Source organism: Dermochelys coriacea, chromosome 1 (genome assembly GCF_009764565.3).
Source record: "Dermochelys coriacea isolate rDerCor1 chromosome 1, rDerCor1.pri.v4, whole genome shotgun sequence".
NCBI classification, from domain to species: Eukaryota; Metazoa; Chordata; order Testudines; family Dermochelyidae; genus Dermochelys; species Dermochelys coriacea.
The window spans coordinates 110,096,036-110,122,666 of NC_050068.2; the positions used below are offsets into that span (position 1 = coordinate 110,096,036).

The 26,631-nt window shown below is 41.9% G+C and overlaps 1 protein-coding gene across 4 annotated transcripts in view; it reads right to left on the bottom strand.

Moving 5' to 3' along the window:
- The window catches only part of TUBGCP3 (tubulin gamma complex associated protein 3), a 138,162-nt gene that overhangs the window by 24,397 nt on the left and 87,134 nt on the right, over positions 1-26,631 (bottom strand). For 2 of the 4 annotated variants that reach the window (XM_038405722.2, XM_038405808.2), the window contains 4 exons: positions 21,248-21,437; positions 19,717-19,852; positions 18,828-18,896; positions 12,203-12,338 (listed from right to left, as the gene is read on the bottom strand). In XM_038405722.2, the coding sequence (XP_038261650.1) occupies positions 12,203-12,338; positions 18,828-18,896; positions 19,717-19,852; positions 21,248-21,437 (531 nt within the window). Of the gene's footprint in view, positions 1-12,202; positions 12,339-18,827; positions 18,897-19,671; positions 19,853-21,247; positions 21,438-26,631 lie in introns of all 4 variants that reach the window. The other 2 variants (XM_043501818.1, XM_043502639.1) reach the window with 1 other exon arrangement.

The following is a 26,631-nucleotide window of genomic DNA, read 5'->3' on the forward strand; positions in this document are numbered from 1 at the left end:
TTCGAGGGGGGGCTCAGGAGCTCTGGATGTAGATGGAGCTGGAGATAGAGGTGCAGAGTGGGTCTGCGGTCTGGTGGTCCGCAAGAAAGATTGCCGTCAGGGGTAGACCAAGGGTACCACTGAGGCCAGGGAATATGGTATGAAAAGTGGGGCCTCGCCCATGAGAGGACAAAGTAGGGAAATTGAGGCTGATTGTTGTACGGTGCCGTGTCTTGAAATGAGTATGGCTCCAGTGGGAGAGGAGAGTCACATGGGGAAAACTCTGCCTGCTGCGGCATGTCATTTTCACTGTCAGTGAGGGTGGCCAGGTCAGGTGGCGAGAGCGGCTAGTCAAAGAGTGAGTGCTCGGTGCCTAGGAGAGGGGAGTCAGGCTCTGGGGCCACAGAGATGTTGGCATGATTTACGAACGGTTGCTGATTCTTGAGCTGCGGTGCCATGGGTCTCGGAGCATGAGCAGATGTCCGCAACAATTTTTGCTTAGCCTCGGTGGGTGCCATCGGCCGCCTATAGGTGCCCTGCAAGGGTGGTGTGTCTGCAGCAGAGGTCATTGTCAGGCTCGGTGCCAACGTTCTTGTCAGCACTAGGGTGGACAGTGTCGCTGGTACTGGGTCCGTCTGTGGTGCCGGCAGGGCTGGTGCCAAGGAAAGCTGCCCACTGGCGGGGGGGGGCGGGTCAAGTCCTTGTTTCTGCACCCCATGTGAGCCATGCCTATGGTGCTGGGGCATTCAGCTGTGCCAGTTTTTGGTGTGGTCAGCACTGGAGGAAGTGATTTCACCAGAGACCTTTTCCATTTCTGTAGGTCTCTGGGTGGAGAGGTTGGGGCTTCCTGACTCTTCGCATGAGAGGGTGAAGCCAAGCTCCTGGTTGGTGCCGACCTGGCAGGGGAGCGTGAGGGAGAGGGTTTACTTGTGCCTGTCTCCATTGGTGGCTGCAGAAATGTCTCCATAAAGAGCATTTTTAGCCGCAGGTCTCTGTCATGGCTAGCCCTGGTTTTCAGGCTAGTACAATGGACATACTTAGCGGGGATGTGTCTCGCCTAGACACTTCACACACAGTGAGTGTCCATCAGACCACGGCACAGACTCATTGAAGGAGCTGCATTTTTTTTAATCCGGGGGACCCCGGCATCAAGAAGCTATGCTTGCCTGAGGGGAAGTCGCAACGGGAGACAAATGTGAGAGAAAAAAAAAAAAAGTGTTTTTGGGGTTTTTTTAAACCAATAAGCAAGGAATAACTATTCTAAAGGGAGGGAAATAACTAGGATACAACTATTGCTACTTATTTCCTTCAGTAACCAGGGAAGAGGTTCAGCACTGCCTCGAGTTCAGTCTTCAGCCGAGGACGGTTGAGAAGGAACTGAGGGGTGCAGGACGTGTGTTCACAGAGACCCTAACAATGCCACGAGACAACAGCTGGCCACATGTGCCCTTACCAGGCACTACTACTGAAGATGTCTGATCAACAGCGCCAGGTTGCACCGTCACCTGGAGTAGAGCACCCACAGGGACAGCCCTCGAAGAAGCAGTAACGTTTATCAATGGAATAGCTCTGCCAAGTTGTGGCCAACAATTATTGCAAATGGAATCCTTTGAACTCCTATACAAGTGTTAATTCATTGATATAACTGTATGCCCTTTTTGTGGAACCTCTCTATTAATATCATTGTTTTCCAGGTTGGACATCACCTGACTTTCCCAGACGTCATTTCACAGCACCAACATGGCAACAATATTTCATGTAAACTAAATCAAGAGTGCAATGATCTCTCACCTACACACTTTACAGATGGAAATCTATAATCTTGATTGTCCCATTGATAGAGTCCTGCACAGATACAAAATTTTTATCCCCATCTGATCTGCAAACATGGTCTGTGGATATAAAATGGATATCCATAGATTTGCAGGGCTCTAGCAACTGAGTTTGTTGAGTCCTGCTGTACCAGCACTGAGTACTCAATACAGTATAATTATCTTAGTTTCGATCCAGTGTTAGGGTGCTTGATGAAATGGTAATGTTGTGTATGTATGGTTTATTGTTCACTTTACGTCCTATTTTGGCACTGCCTAGGACGGTGGGGAAGCAAACGCTTCATAGGAGTTTAGTATAGATCAAGACTCTGACTATATATATATATATATATATATATATATATATATATATATATATATATATATATATGTCAGTGTCTCAGTCTTGCCTTTCTTTCTGTAGTTCCTGGAATTACAAAGAATTGGACAAGTCCGTCTAATCAGAAGATGGAACAACTTGATTTTATTTTAGAAAATGTGTTGCCCTATCACTACTTTTGGCTCCATTCGCATAAGATGGAAATATAATGAAAGCAATATCTTCATCAGTGTTTTTATGCCAGATGCAACTGAACCAATTTACAAGAATCCAGAGCGCATTCTGCAACATATCCTAAAAAATATTTCTAAGCAAGCTTATAGAAGCAGGACACAAGTACTGCTTTTCAAATGTGGGGTGCAGGCAACAAGAATATTAGAAAGCATCTGTCAGATTCAACTTCATCTATGTTTTATTGGATATTTCTCCCCACTATACTCATTGCAATAAGTGGAGTGACTTCACTCCACTTTCATGCATGTGAAAAGTGCTCATTGTGCAGGTTCAGTTAATCCCTTACCCCAAGACCACACAGAAATACATTTGGGTACAATCCTGACATGAAGAGTCTACTGCTCTCAAGCCACTTAGAGTTACAGCTTCCAATTTTAGATTGATATGGAAATGGTGTAAAGTTCCAGAGAGTGCTGCCCCAATAGATAAAAGTATGTTGTACTGGGGTGGTCACCCAGCTCCAGCCCTGAAGGGGTGAAAGCAGCCCTGGAGAAGGCTGTGGCTGGGAATAGCTGGGCTAATTGGGGGAAGCAGACACAGCTGGAGCCACACCTCAATCAGGCCACAGCTGGCCCTTATAAGAGGGCTGTGGGCCAAAAGCTGGAGAAGTCTCTCTCTAGCTGAAGGGAGAGAAGGACCTGGCTGCCTGGGAGCTGAGCAGGGTACGGGGAAGGCCAGAGGAGATGGGGAGCTCCAACCTGGAAAACACCCAGGCTGCAGGCCTTGGTAAAGGCCCAGAAAGGTACTGGGGCTGCAAAGGGGCAGCCTGGGAATAGGCAGACGCACCTGGTCCTAACCCCTTGCCATTGATGAGTGGCCATTACAGACTGCAGTCTACCCCAGGGAAAGGGACTGGCAGTAGCGAGGTGGGTTTAGAAGGTTGGGGGTTCCCCTGGGAGGGGAGACCCAGAGTGTGGGGGTACTGCTGGGGCAGAACCCCAAGGAAAAGGGCCCCGGGAAGAACACAGCGCCAGCGGCAGGTGAGATACTGGCCTGCAGAGGGCGCGCTGTAAGCTGGAAAAGAGCTAATTCCCAGACGACCAGCAGGAGGCGCTGCCGCTGGTGAGTCTCGCCTTGCTACGTGCGTGTTAATATTTGTGAAAAGCCAACAAAGTGAGGAAACAGAGGGTGAAATGCTATCATCTCACCCGATTGTACCCAAGTATTGCAGAGTTCTCATTGCTTACAGGATGTGTATCATATACCACGTGTGACATTCCACGTGTTACATTCACACATCATAGGAAAGTAGTCTCGAGGTAGCCATCTTGACCAGTATAAATCAAACTTGAAAATTCAGGGGAAATTGGGGGAAAAGGGAGGTAAAGACTAGGCCAATACAATATATCGACATCTCTACCACCCAGTCTGTTCACTACCACATTTCCAGCAGGGAAGAGCAGATGAATTGGAGGGCAACAAGTTCTTATGACTCTTGTTAGTGCTAGTATGCTTCAGAGCTTTCAAATTAAGGAAATTAGTTAGGGAAGTGGATTGGACTGAAGAACTTATGGATCTAAAGGTAGAGGAGGCCTGGGATTACTTTAAATCAAAGCTGCAGAAGCTATCGGAAGCCCGTATCCCAAGAAAGGGGAAAAAAAACTCATAGGCATGAGTTGTAGACCAGGCTGGATGAGCAAGCACCTTAGAGACTAACAAATTTATTTGAGCATAAGCTTTCGTGAGCTACAGTTCACTTCATCGGATGCATTTGGTGGAAAATACAGAGGGGAGATAGATATACACACACACAGAGAACATGAAACAATGGGTTTATCATACACACTGTAAGGAGAGTGATCACTTAAGATAAGCCATCACCAGCAGCAGGGGGGGAAAAGGAGGAAAACCTTTCATGTTGACAAGCAAGGTAGGCTAATTCCAGCAGTTAACAAGAATATCAGAGGAACAGTGGGGGGTGGGGTGGGAGGGAGAAATACCATGGGGAAATAGTTTTACTTTGTGTAATGACTCATCCATTCCCAGTCTCTATTCAAGCCTAAGTTAATTGTATCCAGTTTGCAAATTAATTCCAATTCAGCAGTCTCTCGTTCGAGTCTGTTTTTGAAGCTTTTTTGTTGAAAAATAGCCACCCTCAGGTCAGTAATCGAGTGACCAGAGAGATTGAAGTGTTCTCCAACTGGTTTTTGAATGTTATAATTCTTGACGTCTGATTTGTGTCCATTCATTCTTTTACGTAGAGACTGTCCAGTTTGGCCAATGTACATGGCAGAGGGGCATTGCTGGCACATGATGGCATATATCACATTGGTAGATGCGCAGGTGAACGAGCCTCTGATAGTGTGGCTGATGTGATTAGGCCCTATGATGGTGTCCCCTGAATAGATATGTGAACAGAGTTGGCAACGGGCTTTGTTGCAAGGATAGGTTCCTGGGTTAGTGGTTCTGTTGTGTGGTGTGTGGTTGCTGGTGAGTATTTGCTTCAGGTTGGGGGGCTGTCTGTAAGCAAGGACTGGCCTGTCTCCCAAGATCTGTGAGAGTGATGGGTCGTCCCTCAGGATAGGTTGTAGATCCTTGATGATGTGTTGGAGAGGTTTTAGTTGGGGGCTGAAGGTGATGGCTAGTGGCGTTCTGTAATTTTCTTTGTTGGGCCTGTCCTGTAGTAGGTGACTTCTGGGTACTCTTCTGGCTCTGTCAATCTGTTTCTTCACTTCAGCAGGTGGGTATTGTAGTTGTAGGAATGCATGATAGAGATCTTTTTGTCTCTGTCTGAGGGGTTGGAGCAAATGCGGTTATATCGTAGCGCTTGGCTGTAGACAATGGATTGTGTGGTATGATCTGGATGAAAGCTAGAGGCATGCAGGTAGGAATAGCAGTCAGTAGGTTTCCGATATAGGGTGGTGGTTATGTGACCATTGCTTATTAGCACCGTAGCGTCCAGGAACTGGATCTCTTGTGTGGACTGGTCCAGGCTGAGGTTAATGGTGGGATGGAAATTGTTGAAATCATGGTGGAATTCCTCAAGGGCTTCTTTTCCATGGGTCCAGATGATGAAGATGTCATCAATGTAGCAAAAGTAGAGTAGGGGCATTAGGAGACGAGAGCTGAGGAAGTGTTGTTCTAAGTCAGCCATAAAAATGTTGGCATACTATGAGGCCATGCTGGTACCCATTGCAGTGCCCCTGATTTGAAGGTATACATTGTCCCCAAATGTGAAATAGTTATGGGTGAGGACAAAGTCAAAGTTCAGCCACCAGGTTAGCCGTGACATTATTGGGCATAGTGTTCCTGACGGCTTGTTGTCCATCTTTATGTGGAATGTTGGTGTAGAGGGCTTCTACATCCATAGTGGCTAGGACGGGGTTTTTAGGAAGATCACCAATGGATTGTAGTTTCCTCAGGAAGTCAGTGGTGTCTCGAAGATAGCTGGGAGTGCTGGTAGCGTAGGGCCTGAGGAGGGAGTCTCCATAGCCAGACAATCCTGCTGTCAGGGTGCCAATGCCTGAGATGATGGGGCATCCAGGATTTCCAGGTTTATGGATCTTGGGTAGCAGATAGAATACCCCAGGTTGGAGTTCTAGGGGTGTGTCTGTGTGGATTTGTTCTTGTGCTTTTTCAGGGAGTTTCTTGAGCAAATGCTAGTTTGTAGTTTCTTTTGGTAACTCTCAGTGGGATCAGAGGGTAATGGCTTGTAGAAAGTGGTGTTAGAGCTGCCTAGTAGCCTCTTGTTCATACTCCGACCTATTCATGACGACAGCACCTCCTTTGTCAGCCTTTTTGATTATGATGTCAGTTGATTCTGAGGCTGTGGATGGCATTGTGTTCTGCATCACACAGAAGCCTACTGACCGCTATTCCTACCTACATGCCTCTAGCTTTCATCCAGATCATACCACACGATCCATTGTCTACAGCCAAGCTCTACGATATAACCGCATTTGCTCCAACCCCTCAGACAGAGACAAACACCTACAAGATCTCTATCATGCATTCCTACAACTACAATACCCACCTGCTGAAGTGAAGAAACAGATTGACAGAGCCAGAAGAGTACCCAGAAGTCACCTACTACAGGACAGGCCCAACAAAGAAAATAACAGAACGCTACTAGCCATCACCTTCAGCCCCCAACTAAAACCTCTCCAACGCATCATCAAGGATCTACAACCTATCCTGAAGGACGACCCATCACTCTCACAGATCTTGGGAGACAGGCCAGTCCTTGCTTACAGACAGCCCCCAAACCTGAAGCAAATACTCACCAGCAACCATACACCACACAACAGAACCACTAACCCAGGAACCTATCCTTGCAACAAAGCCCGTTGCCAACTCTGTCCACATATCTATTCAGGGGACACCATCATAGGGCCTAATCACATCAGCCACACTATCAGAGGCTCGTTCACCCGCGCATCTACCAATGTGATATATGCCATCATGTGCCAGCAATGCCCCTCTGCCATGTACATTGGTCAAATTGGACAGTCTCTACGTAAAAGAATAAATGGACACAAATCAGACGTCAAGAATTATAACATTCAAAAACCAGTTGGAGAACACTTCAATCTCTCTGGTCACTCGATTACAGACCTAAGAGTGGCTATCCTTCAACAAAAAAGCTTCAAAAACAGACTCCAACGAGAGACTGCTGAATTGGAATTAATTTGCAAACTGGATACAATTAACTTAGGCTTGAATAGAGACTGGGAATGGATGAGTCATTACACAAAGTAAAACTGTTTCTCCCCCCCACCCCACCCCCCACCGTTCCTCAGATATTCTTGTTAACTGCTGGAAATAGCCTACCTTGCTTGTCACCATGAAAGGTTTTCCTCCTTTTCCCCCCTGCTGCTGGTGATGGCTTATCTTAAGTGATCACTCTCCTTACAGTGTGTATGATAAACCCATTGTTTCATGTTCTCTGTATGTGTATATCAATCTCCCCTCTGTATTTTCCACCAAATGCGTCCGATGAAGTGAGCTGTAGCTCACAAAAGCTTATGCTCAAATAAATTTGTTAGTCTCTAAGGTGCCACAAGTACTCTTCTTTTTGTGAACACAGACTAACACGGCTGCTACTCTGAAACCATCTTAGAGAGATGATTAAGAAGCAGCAGAAAGCATACAGGGAGTGGAAGATGGGAGGGATCAGCAAGGAAAGCTACCTAATTGAGGTCAGAACATGTAGGGATAAAGTGAGACAGGCTAAATGTAGAGTAGAGTTGGACCTTGCAAAGAGAATTAAAACCAATATTAAAAGGTTCTATAGCCATATAAAGAAGAAGAAAACTAAGAAAGAAGTGGGGCCGCTAAACACTGAGGATGGAGTGGAGGTTAAGGATAATCTAGGCATGGCCAATATCTAAACAAATACTTTGCCTCAGTCTTTAATAAGGCTAAAGAGGATCTTAGGGATAATGGTAGCATGACAAATGGGAATGAGGATATGGAGGTAGATATTACCATAGCTGAGGTAGAAGCAAAACTGAAACAGCTTAATGGGACTAAATCGGGGGGCCCAGATAATCTTCATCCAAGAATATTACAGGAATTGGCACCTGAAATTGCAAGCCCATTAGCAAGAATTTTTAATGAATCTGTAAACTCAGGAGTAGTACCGAATGATTGGAGAATTGCTAATATAGTTCCTATTTTTAAGAAAGGGAAAAAAAAAGTGATCCGGGTAACTACAGGCCAGTTAGTTTGACGTCTGTAGTATGCAAGGTCCTGGAAAAAATTTTGAAGGAGAAATTAGTTAAGGACATTGAAGTCAATGGTAAATGGGACAAAATACAACATGGTTTTACAAAAGGTAGATCGTGCCAAACCAACCTAATCTCCTTTTTTGAAAAAGTAACAGATTTTTTAGATAAAGGAAACGCAGTGGATCTAATTTACCTAGATATCAGTAAGGCATTTGATACCGTGCCACATGGGGAATTATTAGTTAAATTGGAGAAGATGGGGATCAATATGAACATCAAAAGGTGGATAAGGAATTGGTTAAAGGGGAGACTGCAACGGGGCCTACTGAAAGGCGAACTCTCAGGTTGGAGGGAGGTTACCAGTGGAGTTCCTCAGGGATCGGTTTTGGGACCAATCTTTTTGTTACTGACCTTGGCACAAAAAGTGGGAGTGTGCTAATAAAGTCTGCAGATGATACAAAGCTGGGAGGTATTGCCAATTCAGAGAAGGATCAGGATATTATACAGGAGGATCTGGATGACCTTGTAAACTGGAGTAATAGTAATAGGATGAAATTTAATAGTGAGAAGTATAAGGTTATGCATTTAGGGATTAATAAGAATTTTAGTTACAAGTTGGGGACGCATCAATTAGAAGTAATGGAAGAGAACGACCTTGGAGTATTGGCTGATCACAGGATGACTATGAGCTGCCAATGTGATATGGCTGTGAAAAAAGCTAATGCGGTTTTGGGATGCATCAGGAGAGGCATTTCCAGTAGGGATAAGGAGGTTTTAGTACCATTATACAAGGCACTGGTGAGACCTCACCTAGAATACTGTGTGCAGTTCTGGTCTCCCATGTTTAAAAAGGATGAATTCAAACTGGAGCAGGTACAGAGAAGGGCTACTAAGATGATCCGAGGAATGGAAAACTTGTCTTATGAAAGGAGACTTAAGGAGCTTGGCTTGTTTAGCCTAACTAAAAGAAGGTTGAGGGGAGATATGATTGCTCTCTATAAATATATCAGAGGGATAAATACAGGAGAGGGAGAGGAATTATTTCAGCTCAGCACCAATGTGGACACAAGAACAAATGAGTATAAACTGGCCACCAGGAAGTTTAGACTTGAAATTAGACGAAGGTTTCTAACCATCAGAGGAGTGAAGTTTTGGAATAGCCTTCCAAGGGAAGCAGTGGGGGCAAAAGATCTATCTGGTTTTAAGATTCTACTCCATAAGTTTATGGAGGAGATGGTATGATGGGATAATGGGATTTTGGTTAGTAATTGATCTTTAAATATTCAGGGTAAATAGGCCAAATCCCCTGTGATGGGATATTAGATGGATGGGATCTGAGTTACCCAGTTAAGAATTTTCTGTAGTATCTGGCTGGTGAATCTTGCCCATATGCTCAGGATTTAGCTGATTGCCATATTTGGGGTCAGGAAGGAATTTTCCTCCAGGGCAGATTGGAGAGGCCCTGGAGGTTTTTCGCCTTCCTCTGTAGCATGGGGCACGGGTCACTTGAGGAAGGATTCTCTGCTCCTTGAAGTCTTTAAACCATGATTTGAGGACTTCAGTAGCTCAGACATAGGTGAGGTTTTTCGTAGGAGTGGGTGGGTGAGATTCTGTGGCCTGCGCTGTGAAGGAGGTCGGACTAGATGATCAGAATGGTCCCTTCTGACCTTAGTATCTATGAATCTAAATTTCACTCTTACCCTGGAAGCTTTGCACCTCCTCCCTTCCTTTATACCACTTTAATCCTACCAATGGAGTGGAGTAAAGGTGGCAGACAGGGAAACTACTAAGCTTTGAAGGGTGAGTCAAAGGGGCTTGCTACTTTCAACTATAACTACTCCCTTTAGCTTGGGAGTGGACCACCATAAAGAGCATGTGGGACAGAACAGCAGGAGGAGGGAAAAAAAGCACTACAGGGAAGAGAGACAGGCTGAGAGGAACAAAGGAAAAGGGAAGAACAGGTGGGACAAAACAGAGAATTAGAAAAAAAAACAGCAAAGAAGAGAAGACTATGAACATAGGAGAAATATTTTGTCATACTCCTCATCATAAAAGGAAAAATTAGAAACCAACAATTGGCAGTATCTCCAGGAGCAGCAGAAGTTTTTCTGAGGATGGGCCTAAACCAGCGATTCTCAAAATGTGGGTCGGGACCCCATTTTAAGGGGTCACCAGGGCTGACTTAGGCTTGCTGGGGCCCAAGGCCAGAGCTGAAGCCTGAGCTCCACCGCCTCGGGCCAAAGCTGAAGTTCAAGCTCCACCACCCAGGGCCAAGGCCTGAGGGCTTCAACCCTGGGTGGTGTGGCTCAGGTTACAGGCTCCCTTCTAGAGCTGAAATCCTTGGTCTTCGGCTTTGGCCTTCCCACCCTGGGTGGTGAGGCTCGGGCTTTGGCTTTCACCCCTTGACCCGGGCAGTGGGGATCAGGCTTTGGTTCAGGCTTCAGTTCCCCACTTTTGGGGTCATGTAAAAATTTGTTGTCAGAAGGGGGTCATAGTGCAATGAAGTTTGAGAATCCCTGGCCTAAGAGATTTAAGAGATTATGCCTTTTTTCAGGAAGGCAGGGTCTCTAATAATAATGGACCCAATTCCCTTTGCAAGATTTTGCCAGCCAAGAGGGTCATGGATCCAAGTTACAGATTACAATACGAAGTTATTATATGTATAGCACTAACAGCTTTGCTGATAGCTGTGGAGACAAGGGCTCTGCCCCATTTAGCTTACTGTAATCTAAACCAGTTGAAATTTAATTAGGGAAAATAAAATTTGTAACAAACAAACTCGAGTGTTTGTAGCTCAATACTGATTTATGCTTTTTTTAAAGTACTTATTACATAACAATGAAAATTTTATCAAGATTAGTTCTATTATGACTGCCTTAGTTTATTTTCCTTGTGTTAAAAACACACACCTCAAAGCACATTTAAAACTGAACAAACCCTCCACCCACTGCCTCTTGTGCTCATTTAGACAAACAATACTGGCGTTATGCTCTTAAATGCTCCATGTTAAAGTTATCACCATGTATGCAAGGGCAATGGAGTATCTAATTTCAGTTTTAGCCATATAACAGGATTTTCTTTTTAAATACAGTTTCAAATTTATTGAACAAAATTAGCTTTTACTCTGTGCAATAAACAGAACGCTATTTATTACAACTAAGAAAGATATTTTAAAAAACTTTAGTTTTTTCATTAAAATACACTAACCAATGAATAGGTGAAAAGCTATTTCAGATATCAGTGCTGGGCCTACAATACAATGGACAATGTGAGAATAAAACTGCACACATGGAACCCTACTGAAGCCAATCAAGCTTCACCTGGGTGTAGCTGTCCACCTTCATGTTGTCCCTTGCAGGATTGGGACCTTAATTATATAAAAGGTTCAGGCATCTAATAATCTGACTGTAGTAAAAGAAATTGCCAGATTGTAGCAAACAGTACTGCCAAAATACAAAATAAGTGATTTAATGTATTCTGAAAAAATTGATTAAAACATTAATATATATAATCTCGATTGTGAGATTTTTTTAAAAACATACAGAGTAGGCCTAGTTTAGAGTTTAGCTACTTCTGACCGATGCCAAGCTGTTTTGATGCATCTTTTAAAAACAACTGCATTGATTTTCATCCTTTCCCTCCCCTGAAAAAAAAAATAGAAAAAGTGAACAGAAGCCTAAAAAGTTCTCAATGCCCAATAATTCAATGGCTGAAGATCAACAAGCAGCAATACAAAAGTCATGGGATAGGCTTTCCATTCCCAACTACCATGCCATTTCTTCTTCACTCAAAATTTCTTATGTGATCAAGTTAAATAATAAAAATATTATTTTTATTATCGGGGGGAGGGATAGCTCAGTAGTTTGAGCATTGGCTTGCTAAACCCAGGGTTGTGAGTTCAATCCTTGAGGGGGCCATTTAGGGATCTGGGCCAAAAATTGGGGATTGGTCCTGCTTTGAGCAGGGGGTTGGACTAGATGATCTCCTGAGGTCCCTTCCAACCCTGATATTCTATGAAAAACAAGACATTTCTGAGTAGGTGGCAACAAAAAGTTATTTATAAATTCTTTTTTTTATCTCCACTAGCTGGATTTTTCTCTTGTGTACAATTTTAGCTAAATTGCATCTAAACACCAGTTAACACATTACCCGTTTAGTTTTTCCCCTACCTGGCATACATTTCAGGAGCTTTGCATTGCACATATGTCCTTTCCATATGTCTGTGAGAATATATTCCATCCGCTTTGCTCGCCAAAGGAAGTTAAACACCCTTAGGTAGTGGCTCATGCACTCTCGTGTAAATACCTGCAAATAAAATCAATGTAACAGCTTAAAATAAAATTACCAGATTTACTGTCTGTTCATTTGGTTTCTTTAAATCGTTCTATGCTATCCCAAGCAACGTATACAGGTTTTACCAGCAGATTACAACAGGAAATAAACCCAAAGCTCTAGGGAAGTTACTCCCTCTGTGCAGGGAGCTCATCTGGCTTAGTCATCAATTGCCCAGGCAATAGGCAAAACACCATTATAAAAGCTTAATCGGAAAACCATTAGAGCAAAAGGTTCCACTACACTAAAATAAAGTCTAAGTCTGGACTGGCACAGGAGGACTTCTCAAAACCAAGAGATCAAGCAAGTCTCCAGGTTCTCTCTGTGCAACAACAGTCATAGGCTGGCATACAGGTGAATCAGGAAAAAAAAGATTTTCTATAGCATGCAGAAACTGCCTCAAGGCAGTTTATAGACTACAATGTCAAGTCAGCAATGATGGATCTAAGGCTGCCCAGGTGGGCTCTAGAGCACTAGAACAGAAACATTGCTTTTCAGTCTCAGACAGCCCCAACAACGGAACAAGCCTTGAATAATGACAGAGTTTCTTTACAATGGACTGTGTAACCTTCCCTAAGGTTGTCAATACAAATAAGACACTGATCCCTTTTAACCTGTTAGACTTTCTTAAGACTCCTAAAGAGAAAGCAAGAGCTGATCTGAATAAGGTAACTTCAGAACCTATTTTCGGACCCACACAGAGCTCTTTCAGTGCATGAAGATACTTCTCTCTTACTTCATTGGGGTGGACAGGAGAGGGAGAGAAACTGGCTGAGTCAAGTGGAAAAGGGAACCCATCTTGGGAAGGACAACAGGAAAAAACAATGATTAAGCCTATCTCGATGATAAACCAGGAACATATCCCTGCATTAAAAAGCATAAGTTTTCCCATACACACATCATCAAGATAGCTGCCAGAAAATTAAAGGCGAGTCTCTCTCAGATGTTCCTAGAGACCATGTCACATGGTGGCTGGCTCCTTAAGAGGAGAAGCACCTAAGACCACCTATGACCAGCTTAATTCACTTCCCAGGTAAGAAGAATGACGATTCTGTGACAGGTGGATCAGGTGACCAATCAAGCCTCTAATTAGGGAGAAGAATGTGGGAGAGGAAGAAGCTCAAATGGGAGCCTCTAACAAACCATCTAAGATAGATGGGAAGGCTAAACAGGACAGAAGTATGGAAACCTGGCTTGAGGAAACAGCTGCAGGCGAGTGCTGCAGAGAGATAGAATTGCTCCTCCACAGAATAAAGGGACTGTTTGGATGATAACTCAGCTCCAGGAAGGAGAGCTGGGGGGGGAAGAAAGACTGAACTGTGACCATTCTCCAGGAAGGAGGGCTGAGGCCTCTTGGTTCCCAGACACTGGACTTCATTATGAAGCACCTACTCTTTCTAACCCAGCCAAAAAAAAACCCAACATATGGGAGTGGGGGGTGTGGCCCATGAACCCCTCAATGCCAACTGGCAAGGGGGTAACAAGAATATCCAGATTCTGTTATGTACATTCTGGGTCACCAAAGAATGTCACATGGGATCTTAAATGAAAGCCAGGATCACATGGGTTCATAGAATATCAGAGTTAGAAGGGACCTCAGGTGGTCATCTAGTCCAACCCCCTGCTCAAAGCAGGGCCAATCCCCAACTAAATCATCCCAGCCAGGGCTTTGTCAACCCTGACCTTAAAAACCTTTAAGGAAGGAGATTCCACCACCTCCCTAGATAACCCATTCCAGTGCTTCATCACCCTCCCAGTGAAAAAGGTTTTCCTAATATCCAACCTAAACCTCCCCCACTGCAACTTGAGACCATTACTCCTCATTCTGTCATCTGCTACCACTGAGAATAACTAGATCCATCCTCTTTGGAACTCCCTTTCAGTAGTTGAAAGCAGCTATCAAATCCCCCCTCATTCTTCCTCTTCTGCAGACTAAATAATCCAAGTTCCCTCAGTCTCTCCTCATAAAAGATGTGTTCCAGCCCCCTAATAATTTTTGTTGTCCTCCGCTGGACTCTTTCCAATTTTTCCAAATCCTTCTTGTAGTGTGGGGCCCAAAACTGGACACACTACTCCAGATGAGGCTTCACCAATGTCGAATAGAGGGGAATGATCACATCCCTCAATCAGCTGGCAATGCTCCTGCTTATACAGCCCAAAATGCCGTTAGCCTTCTTGGCAACAAGGGCACGCTCTTGACTCATATCCAGCTTCTCATCCATTGTAACCCGTGGATCCTTTTCTACAGAACTGCTGCCTAGCCACTCTGTTCCTAGTCTGTAGCAGCGCATGGGATTCTTCCGTCCTAAGTGCAGGACTCTGCACTTGTCCTTGTTGAACCTCATCAGATTTCTTTTGGCCCAATCCTCTAATTTGTCTAGGTCCCTCTGTATCCTATTCCAACCCTCCAAGATAGCTACCATTCCTCCCAGCTTCGTGTCATCTGCAAACTTGCTGAGGGTGCAATCCACGCCATCCTCCAGATCATTAATGAAGATACTGAACAAAACTGGCCCCAGGACCAACCCTTGGGGCACTCTGCTTGATACCGGCTGCCAACTAGACATGGAGACATTGATCACTACCCGTTGAGTCCGACAATCTAGCTAGCTTTCTATCCACCTTATAGTCCATTCATCCAGCCCACACTTCTTTAACTTGCTGGCAAGAATACTGTGGGAGACCATATCAAAAGCTTTGCTAAAGTCAAGGAATAACACATCCACTGCTTTCCCCTCATCCACAGAGCCAGTTATCTCGTCATAGAAGGCAATTAGTTTAGTCCGGCATGTTGTTAATATTGTTTTGATGTATGTTTTGTTGTATGTATATTTGTTTTGTTGTATGTACAGATGCTATGCAAGGGGTTACATATGTATACTGAAAATATGTTTTAAAGTGTGTATTAATGTACAGTTGACAAAAGGATTTTCTGACAGAGAAGCCACCATCTCTGTTGGCATGTAAATTAAGCGCTGTAAGAGTCATTTTGAGTCAATGGAGAGTCATTTACGTATGAAGTCAACAGAGGGGCAACACATCAGAGAATAAGCCACAGAGGGTTATCCTGACTGAGTACAAACAATGAACTTTGGGGGAATATAAGGAGAAGGCAAGGAACACACCCCTTTATCCTGCACCTAAGGAAAGTAATTGGGCAGTGTGATTAAAACAGCCTTGATTAAAACACTAAGAAAGGACATTTGGGGTGAGATAAAAGGCTAACCTAAGGAAGGTTTTGTTTAGCCTCTAGAAAGCTTGTTATGATTTTGTTTTGAATGTAACCTTTTTGTTTCCACTAACCCTACTCACCACCTCTTGAATCTTTGATAGCAAACTTATTTATAGTGAAAACAATACTATAGTTTAGTGTTGTGGTATTATACAAGCTGCTAATCCTAAACTGAATCAAACAGGCTGGTGTTTATGTTGTTCCCTTGCAGGCAGCAGGCCCGGTATTTGTGAGTGTTCAAAGGAGAAGGGGCTGGACACTACAAGGGAATGCTTCAAAGGAACTGAGAGACTGGGCTACTCCTGTTAACCCACAAGCCAAAGGAAGGCATAGCCCAGAGGAGACTGCTTAGGTGGCTAACAGGCTGATGATGTCAGTAAAGAACAAGCAGGTTTCCCTCAGACTGGAGCCCCACCGGGGGAGGGGAGGTGTGGTGGTAACAAGGTGATGCAAAGTCCTGGGTATTTTGAGAACTGTCACAGGAGGAATCACCAAAAGAAAAAAGTAATAGACAAAAAAAAATTAAGACCCAGATTTCAGAAATGCACATGCTCAAACGTTGTATGTCTGTCTATTTACCACAAATGAATGTGCAATCCTGGTAATTATGCATATGCCATTTGGAAAATCTGGGCCCAAAACCCCAAGTCCAGCACTCTTGGTTGGTTCTGTCCACCTGCTGGAGACAGGAAAACAATTAAGCAGGATTGGACAGATACCCTCTTTATAGGGAGAGAGATGTCATAAGAACTTTGCTACCTCCCATCTCCAGATATTACGATCATATCAACTGTCTGGGTTGGTCTATGGACTCTGGAGTGCTAAACTATTCTTTTTGCTTAATCTCAATGATTTTATCTGCAGATGCTAGAGGAGAATCTCTCTCTCTCACTCACTCACTCCTGCAAGTTAAAATATAGTTGAACTGTAGTCCATTAAGAATAGAAGCCTTAAGTATACAGAGATCTGAAGCACTAGAAGAGATATTTTCTAATGCATTCCTGAGCAACACACAGTGCTTCTCTAAAGCATTTTCCTCTTGTTAACTGAAACAGCAACTGCAAGCTTTCCAAGTACTAACAAAACATTTCGGATGGCAGAAATGTAGCATTTTCATTTATCCAGAGTATACCTACACCGACATGCCTACACCATATGTATTTTGATTTTTACATTTTCAACAGTGAAGAGGCTTCTATAACACACTTTAAGACATACATGAACAAAGATCAACATTACTATATTGTTATATTCTTGACTTGATTATTAATAAGAAATATAAATGCATTAAATGTTATATGGGTTTCTATTACATGAGATTTACAGATTACTGTATGATAGTAGATTACATCACTTCAAAAGTTTCCAATACTTCTATGGATGTTCTTGCCATTTTCAATTTATAGCAGGACCATAACCATAACCATTTTAGTTATGGTTCCATCACTATTCCCATTATAAACACTTGGGCTCTGTCAGACCAGAAAGCACTTCTTGTTCTTGGGAGGTTTTGTGCACCTTTCAATTCCCAATATAAGATAACTGGGAGTTGAGAATGCCCAGCACTCTCTTAGAAGTGCTCAGTAATTGGACCTTTTGCTATGCATATGGAGTTTTAATATTCCTCTTCAAATGAGACCTTCCAGGTCTCCCAAACAAAGGCTGGCTGGCTGGCTTCCCTGTAACTTAAAAATGAAGTGACATTTTGTTCAAAGAGCTCAAAAAAAAAAAAAAAAACAACCTCAGGATCTACTGAGACTTTAACCCTTCATAAAAAGATGCTAATTTTTCTACACTGGTTCCTAAAAATATCACTTTGCTTGAGAACATGAGCAGTGACACACAGCCTTTCACCAAACTTAGTTTCTACTGGACAGTTGTACACCTCAAACCCCTCACACCTGATTTTCCTCCTCTACTCAATGAGCTATTCTGGAATAGCAAGAGTTGCAGATATGGGTACTATAGTGCATTTGTGGAGAAGCCTGCATCCTGGTTGATGCATGGGGGATAGATAGCAGTGAATACAATCAAAAGTATCTGAGCCACCCAGAAAAAAATTCCAGGGAAAGAGACCAAATTTCTGTGTATGTTAAAAGAAAACTCACAGGAATCTAGAGTTTTTACTCTGGATGAAGTAGCAGGGGCTGGTAGGGATAAGAACTTAATTTTTTTCAAAAAGTATTTAAGACAATAATTCTAACTTTTAATAAACAAGCAGTCATATGTTTCACTGGCAACAGATGGACTTAAAATATTTGATCCCATTATTTCTAAGTAGAAGCATTTAAATTTACAAACATAATATTCCTTTTTTATGTCCTGTTTAAATCAATTACTTGTATAACATTAGGTACATTCTATGTGTTTAATTACTTGCTCAGTTGTCTACCTCCCTGTAACTACCGCTTTGAAAGTAAAAAGTTATGTAAACAAAAAATTATCATGAACCATAAAAGTGAAAAAAAAATGATTCAATAATAAGAGAGACTTTCTGTGTAAGTCATTTCACCACAATTGAGGATTACACCATGTTTCTCCAAATGGTAATGTCAAATGGTCAAAATTAGCTTAAGGGAGGTGGTTTGAAACAAAGAAAAAAGTTTATATGGATGAGTAATTAGCAAAAAAAAATCTGCCCCGACTTTGGGGAATGTGGGAATGGATGAACACATTAGAGGCCCAGAGAGGTATTTCTCTCCTTTCTCTAACTATACAGCTATGTAAAATACCTTCTGCTGGTCACTGAGACCTTGTTTATAAAAAAGCACTGAAGTTCTTTACATAGGGTAAAAGCATTTTGAACAATAGTGCAACTATTTTCTCATCAGTTTTAATGAATACTATATATCAACTTTAACTAGTATAAATAGATTCCCCTAAATGTATTTTACAGTTTCTTGCAAATTATCCCAAATTAGTTGCTACAGTCTAGAAATAGTATCAGAAAACGAACAATCCATTTATTAAGTACTTGCTAAAATCTTGCTGGAACAAATGAATTATTTATTTTAAGTAATGAATGTTTTAACTGTAGCATTTTAGCACTCATTAATAATTTAGAGAAATTGAGATTTTGGTTGAACTGTTAATACAATGGGGTGCATCTGACATGCCAAATCTCTTTAATCATCCATTTCTAGAGTCAAAAGGTTATTTTAATAACAAAGCAGCTAGCAATCTAAGTGGATATCTGAGAAATCTACACAAACTACAATATAAAGCCTTACTGTTGCAATTGGCCCATCCACATGATAGTCTAGACTGAAGACATCCCATCCAGTATCACCAGGAGATACCTATATGAAAAAAATGCTACATTTAGTCATGTACCAAAGTCTGCACACTGATGAAATCTTTACTGTTCTCCCAAGAACTATGAAAAAGCAGTTGCATTTGCCAAAAATGGCTTTATCAATATATATTATATTGCTAATTTTCACAAAGAAATACTATAACAACTTTGTTTTGTTGGTTTAATAACATGTAGATTAGACATCTTTTGAGGCTAAGCACCACATTCCCTCGCTAAACTCCCATAAATTTACAGAAGTTTCTCTGATGCAAGGCTGACCCAGAAAATATTCACTGTTCATCTTCTTCATGATTCCATACCACCAGTGTCACAAAGACCCTGCCCCCGATTCTCAGAGTGGCGACTGAAGGAGCTAATTTCAGCCCCCTGATTCTGGACTACTAGCCCCTGTTTAAATTACAGCAGGACTCTCCCTACTCTCTCTCATATACTGCTCGTGTAAGGGACCTTATATCAGCAGAGGATCAAATTTAGCAGAGATAATTTTATACTTTTAGGGGGTGGTGATGGGGAGAGGAGGGAATAGTTGGTTTAGAAGGAGGCTGTGTGTCATCTACCAGCTTTACACCAAAGATTCACTCTAATATGGGGTGAGGAGAAGCAATTCTCTGCTGGGAATCTCCAGCCAGGGTAAGGCCAGTTTGTGCTGTGTGAGCAATACAAAGTGACCTTAGTGGACAGAAGAATGTGACTCAGCATGAATAGAGACTAGAAGTTCACCTGATGCTGATCCAAGAGCTAATTTTAGATATTTAAACCCAGAAAATAACTTTCATGTCAGGAACTGAAATGACCCAGAGTACCTCTAGAAGTCTAACATCCAATCGTTTGAGGATCTCAGGATTATCAAACTGTGCATTAGTTGCCCTGACAGCTGTTTCAAGGATTCCCGTCAGATTATGTTGATACAAAGTGGTAGCTGGTCGGGCAAGCTCTGGCCTAGAGGTTACAAAAATAAAGTCATTATATACAGTTTATGATATTGTATAGTAGCTACTTTGTAGTATGGTAGTAATTGCAGTGAGTCTGTGCAACATTTAAACATTTCTCTCCAAATTGTACTTTCAAAATTAAGGACAACTGCCTACATTCACTACCTGAACGACTGAGAAATGAAGCATTAAATAACATTGAGAGATTTTAAGTAATTTGTCTATCTGTGTATATAACAAACATCAGTACTAGTACTAGATTCATCATCATTTAATGCAAGTAATTATTTTAAAAATTGTATTAGTATCCAACACAAAACTGTTCTATAATTTTAGTCACATTTACAATCAGAATGAACTATTGTTTATTTGTACAGCATTAATATGGCAGCTACAACCAGAAAGCCACTAATTTTAGTTAGTGGTTATGAGAGACTTGTACATACTAATCTAAAGTGCTTAGACTGGCTGATGAAAGTATCTAAAGTCTATAATCCACAATTTAATGGGAACTTTTTAAAGTTCTACATCAAGAGGTTGTTTTTCCCCCACTAGAAAGTTCCTCACTATTTATGCGTCAAAGGCAGTATTGATTCTATACACGATCCCTAGTTTTTTTGCTGCATATTATTTGCTTTCTTAAAAAGTGCAGACACATTAAATCAATAAAAAAAAATGTTGGCCAAAGTTGTTTTTGATGTTTATCAAGTTAATGGAAGCTTTGTAATACACAATCTGTTTTGTAGAAAAGGAGAGCTGCTTAATGTTTTTTTTGTTTTGTTTTGTTTTGTTTTTTTTAATTCTTGCACATGAAATTTCAGCAACATGACCATGACCTAAAATAAAAGATGCTATGCAAGTATGCTTCTTACTAACTCAGGTGGGCACTTATGCCTGCAGTTGAGGGTGCCAAACGTTAAAGATGTAAGCTGTCAGTTGAAGCTGTAATCATAAATCTTACCTACACACTCTAAACTTTTTGGGGGGGAAAAAAAAAAGAAAAAGAAAGAAATACACTTAAAAGCATGTAGAAATGTTGTATTTATAGCCGTGCTCATGAGTGGTGTTTTAAAAGTACTAGAAAGTGAGATAGAATTTAGAAATCACAAAGCACGGGCACTGGAAACGCAGGCAGCCCAGAGCACATCAGGAAGGAGAGGGTAACAGTAATTCAGCTTTTAAAGATCTTGAAATTCTTTTGTACTTGCTACTTACAGGAAAAAACAAAATTTCAACTACTATTAAAAGGTCAAAAAAATCCAGTCTAATATTTTGTTGAATCTAAGGATGTCTATAATAATAAAATATTAGCTGCATTAAAATGTTTTCTTTTTAGAAAATGATCTCTTGTACATTTGCAAATATTCAAAATGCAGTACAATTGTACTGCATGTCGTCTTACTTAAGCAAGTCCATTAAGTGTCTTATAAAATCTCCTTGACCAAGAAGTAAGTAGCGCCTCATAGCCTGCATGTGCTCCAGTAAATTGTATTTTTTATTGAGAACATCCAGCAAGTATTTGCTGGTCTCAAAGTAAGCTGCATCGATTTTTCCCTGAAATGCATTTTCCAAATCTGTGAACAAGTCAGCAGCTGCAAAAACAAAAACAGAAAAAACAAGGATTATTAATATACGTATTTAAGAAAAACACTGAAGATGAAAAAAATGATACAAATGTAGAGGTATTACCACTTCCAGATTCTAATTCTCTATTTCTGAACTGACCTATCCATGAAAAATGGAAGCATGTCTGGAGTAGCCCATACATCAGTGTCAATCAACATTAGGCAAAGATCATTAATATTGACCTTCAAATTAAGAACTCATACTATTTTATAATTTTTTACAGAAAATATCTGTGTACTTTCGCCATCTGCTGTGATATTGTGGTAGTCAGGATCACACACTATTCTGTAACCATCCAACAGAACATATAAACAGGATGTGTATGCAAAAGACAAAATGTGCTGTGATGGCTAAAACAAGTTGAGAGAGTTGTGGGTTAATAATGTAAATTAAATTTTCAAGAGTTAAATTGTAATCCTGACATTCTACTTAGAGCTGAAAACACTTGTCAGACCAAAGAAACTGTACGAAAGGACAGAAGTTAGAAACAGTGAGATTTAAATGCAGGGGAAGAGGCAAACAACCAAGAAATGATACACCTGGGGGAAATAGTTGAAATACATACATACCAGGAGGGAGAAACCTAGGAAGCACCAATGTTGCAAGAGACTCAAGTGTGAGTGGAAAGTAAATTCAGTATTACCAATCATGAGCGTGCAAAAGCAAGCATCAGGCTAAAAGTCATGAGATTGACTAATAAGTTGAGATTTTTAGAAAATAATAAATTTATGGTCATTTATATGCCTTCTATTGATTGAACCTATAGAATTCACATTCCAGCTTCTCTCTACAACCATGGAGGCTATAAAATTACTTTTTTTTTCTATTATTATAAAGAAAGCTGAGATTCTCATGTAATCACATGAATCCAGGAGCTGGGGCTTTAAGGAAAAACACCAAATATCACAAGACTCTCAATAAAAGTTACAAGAGTTGGCAGCACCAAAATTAAATGTGGGTTTTCAGTGGCAGAAGCAGAGATGGAAGAAGGAGTGACCAATATATATATATGCTTCAAAACTGCAAGGGAATCACATCAATGAATAAGGAGGCAATAGTCCATCTCTACATGACTATGATACAACTGCACCTGGAATACTGTATTTATAGCCTTCACATCATATTACCATTGACTTTGATGAAATCCAGTGAGAAAAACAACAAAAGTTACCAGGAGACTAGATTCCATTTACAAAGAAAGATTAAGTAATAAATATGCATAATTAGGTAAATGAAAATGTGTGTGTGGTGGAGCTATAATAGCCTACAGATATTTTAAGAATAAAAGGATAAAAGGGACTGAAACTAGAAGAAACTGAACAAAAGAAAGAAAGGGAACACTGACAAAATATGAAAAATTTCTTAAGACTGAAATACGTTAGAATAAGATTCTCCAATGGGAAAGGGTTGTTACATTTAAAGTTGAAGTGGACAAAAAACACAAGAAAGTGAATTGTAGGGAATAATCCTGCATTGTCCGATAGATGGAGTTAGTGATCTGGTAGTTTTCCATCATCTCCAACTTTTGTTGGTTTGGAGATAAAAAAAATAATAAAGGGAAGAAAGTATTACCTGAAATATGCATTTAAATAAATGGTGTTATTTTACACTTTTGTGCAAATACAACAATGCCATCATCTCAGGCATTGGCACCCTGACAGCAGGATTGTCTGGCTATGGAGACTCCCTCCTCAGGCCCTACACTACCAGCACTCCCAGCTATCTTCAAGACACCAATGACTTCCTGAGGAAACTACAATCCATCTGTGATCTTCCTGAAAACACCATCCTAGCCACTATGGATGTAGAAGCCCTCTACACCAACATTCCACACAAAGATGGACTACAAGCTGTCAGGAACAGTATCCCTGATAATGTCACAGCTAACCTGGTGGCTGAACTTTGTGACTTTGTCCTCACCCATAACTATTTCACATTTGGGGACAACGTAAACCTTCAAATCAGCGGCACTGCTATGGGTACCCGCACGGCCCCACAGTATGCCAACATTTTTATGGCTGACTTAGAACAACGCTTCCTCAGCTCTCATCCCCTAATGCCCCTACTCTACTTTTGCTACATTGATGACATCTTCATCATCTGGACCCATGGAAAAGAAGCCCTTGAGGAATTCCACCATGATTTCAACAAATTTCCATCCCACCATCAACCTCAGCCTGGATCAGTTCACACAAGAGATCCACTTCCTGGATCCTACAGTGCTAATAAGCAACGGTCACATAAACACCACCCTATATCAGAAACCTACTGACCGCTATACTTACCTACATGCCTCCAGCTTTCATCCAGACCACACCACATGATCCATTGTCTACAGCCAAGCTCTACGATACAACCGTGTTTGCTCCAACCCCTCATTCAGAGACAAACACCTACAAGATCTCTATCAAGCATTCTTAAAACTACAATACCCACCTGCTGAAGTGAAGAAACAGATTGACAGAGCCAGAAGATTACCCAGAAGTCACCTACTACAGGACAGGCCCAACAAAGAAAATAACAGAACGCTACTAGCCATTACCTTCAGCCCCCAACTAAAACCTCTCCAGCGCATCATCAAGGATCTTCAACCTATCCTGAAGGACGACCCATCACTCTCACAGATCTTGGGAGACAGGCCAGTCCTTGCTTACAGTCAGCCCCCCAACCTGAAGCAAATACTCACCAGCAAGCATACACCACACAACAGAACCACTAACCCAGGAACCTATCCTTGCCAACAAAGCCCGTTGCCAACTCTGTCCACATATCTGTTCAGGGGACACCATCATAGGGCCTAATCACATCAGTCACACTATCATAGGCTTGTTCATCTGCACATCTACCAATGTGATATATGCCATCGTGTGCCAGCAATGCCCCTCTGCGATATACACTGGCCAAATCGGACAGTCTCTACGTAAAAGAATAAATGAACACAAATCAGATGTCAAGAATTATAACATTCAAAAACTAGTGGGAGATCACTTCAATCTCTGTGATCACTCGATTACAGACCTAAAGTTGCAAATCTTCAACAAAAAAAACTTAAAAAAAAGCAGACTCCAACGAGAGACTGCTGAATTGAAATTAATTTGCAAACTGGATACAATTAATTTAGGCTTGAATAGAGACTGGGAGCGGATGTGTCATTACACAAAGTAAAACTATTTCCCCATGTTTATTTTCCCCCCTACTGTTCCTCACATGTTCTTGTCCACTGGTGGAAATGGCCGACCTCGATCATCACTACAAAAGGTTTTTTTGTTTTTCTCTCCTGCTGATAATAACTCACCTTACCTGATCACTCTTGTTACAGTGTGTATGGTAACACCCATTGTTTTATGTTCTCTGTGTATATAAAATCTCCCCACTGTATTTTCTACTGCATGCATCTGATGAAGTGAGCTGTAGCTCACGAAAGCTTATGCTCAAATAAATTTGTTAGACTCTAAGGTGCCACAAGTACTCCTTAACATTTTTTCAGTTTGTTTTAAACGTCAAAAAAAGGTGGGGGGGGGATTGGAATGGGACTACTGGAATAGAGAGAATATTTTTGTTGAGGTTTTGCAGGTTCAGAATCGGTCTGAGTCCACTGTTGGCTTTCGCAATTAGGAAATACCAGAAGTAGAACCCCCGGCCCTTTAGCTCTGGCAGAACCTTCCCCACTGCTCCCTCCCTTATGAATGACTGCACCTCTGGGGCTAGAAGCTGCTCTTCAGAAGATCCCTGAAGAGGGACAGGGATAGAGGGTGGGAAGAAGGAGAACAAAACTAAAGAGTGTATCCCAGTACTATCATGCATAGCACCCATCGATCCAAGGTGATATAGGCCAACGCTCAATAGAAGTGGGATAACAGGTCCACAAAAAATGGGGGAATTTGGATCCATGAACTGTCTTGGCACATCATCCTCGAAAATCCCATCAAAATACCTGCTTTGACTCCACTGAGGGTCTGGGGGGTGCAGGCGCAGGTGAAGACTGTGGCAGATATCTCCTTCTCTAGCCCCTGATCCTCCTCCCACTATAATCCTGTAAAGGGGAGGAAGGCGGGGGGGGGGGGGGAAGTGAGCAGTCAGCGGTGTCCTGTGGTGCTTCCTCACAGGGGCTGGAGTATGAAGTCTCAAGGACTTACGAGTGGCCTTTGAGTCCTTTAAACTGTGAAGTTTGGAGTCTGTCTTCTCAGAAAAGAATGGTTTCAGAGTAGCAGCCGTGTTAGTCTGTATTCGCAAAAAGAAAAGGAGTACTTGTGGCACCTTAGAGACTAACAAATTTATTAGAGCATAAGCTTTCGTGAGCTACAGCTCACTTCATCGGATGCATTTGGTGGAAAAAACAGAGGAGAGATTTATATACACACACACAGAGAACATGAAACAATGGGTTTATCATACACACTGTAAGGAGAGTGATCACTTAAGATAAGCCATCACCCACAGCAGGGGGGGGAAAGGAGGAAAACCTTCCATGGTGACAAGCAGGTAGGCTAATTCCAGCAGTTAACAAGAATATCAGAGGAACAGTGGGGGGTGGGGTGGGGGGGAGAAATACCATGGGGAAATAGTTTTACTTTGTGTAATGACTCATCCATTCCCAGTCTCTATTCAAGCCTAAGTTAATTGTATCCAGTTTGCAAATTAATTCCAATTCAGCAGTCTCTCGTTGGAGTCTGTTTTTGAAGCTTTTTTGTTGAAGTATAGCCACTCTTAGGTCTGTGATCGAGTGACCAGAGAGATTGAAGTGTTCTCCAACTGGTTTTTGAATGTTATAATTCTTGACGTCTGATTTGTGTCCATTCATTCTTTTACGTAGAGACTGTCCAGTTTGGCCAATGTACATGGCAGAGGGGCATTGCTGGCACATGATGGCATATATCACATTGGTAGATGCGCAGGTGAACGAGCCTCTGATAGTGTGGCTGATGTGATTAGGCCCTATGATGGTATCCCCTGAATAGATATGTGGACAGAGTTGGCAACGGGCTTTGTTGCAAGGATAGGTTCCTGGGTTAGTGGTTCTGTTGTGTGGTGTGTGGTTGCTGGTGAGTATTTGCTTCAGATTGGGGGGCTGTCTGTAAGCAAGGACTGGTCTATCTCCCAAGATCTGAGAGAGCGATGGCTCGTCCTTCAGGATAGGTTGTAGATCCTTGATGATGCGTT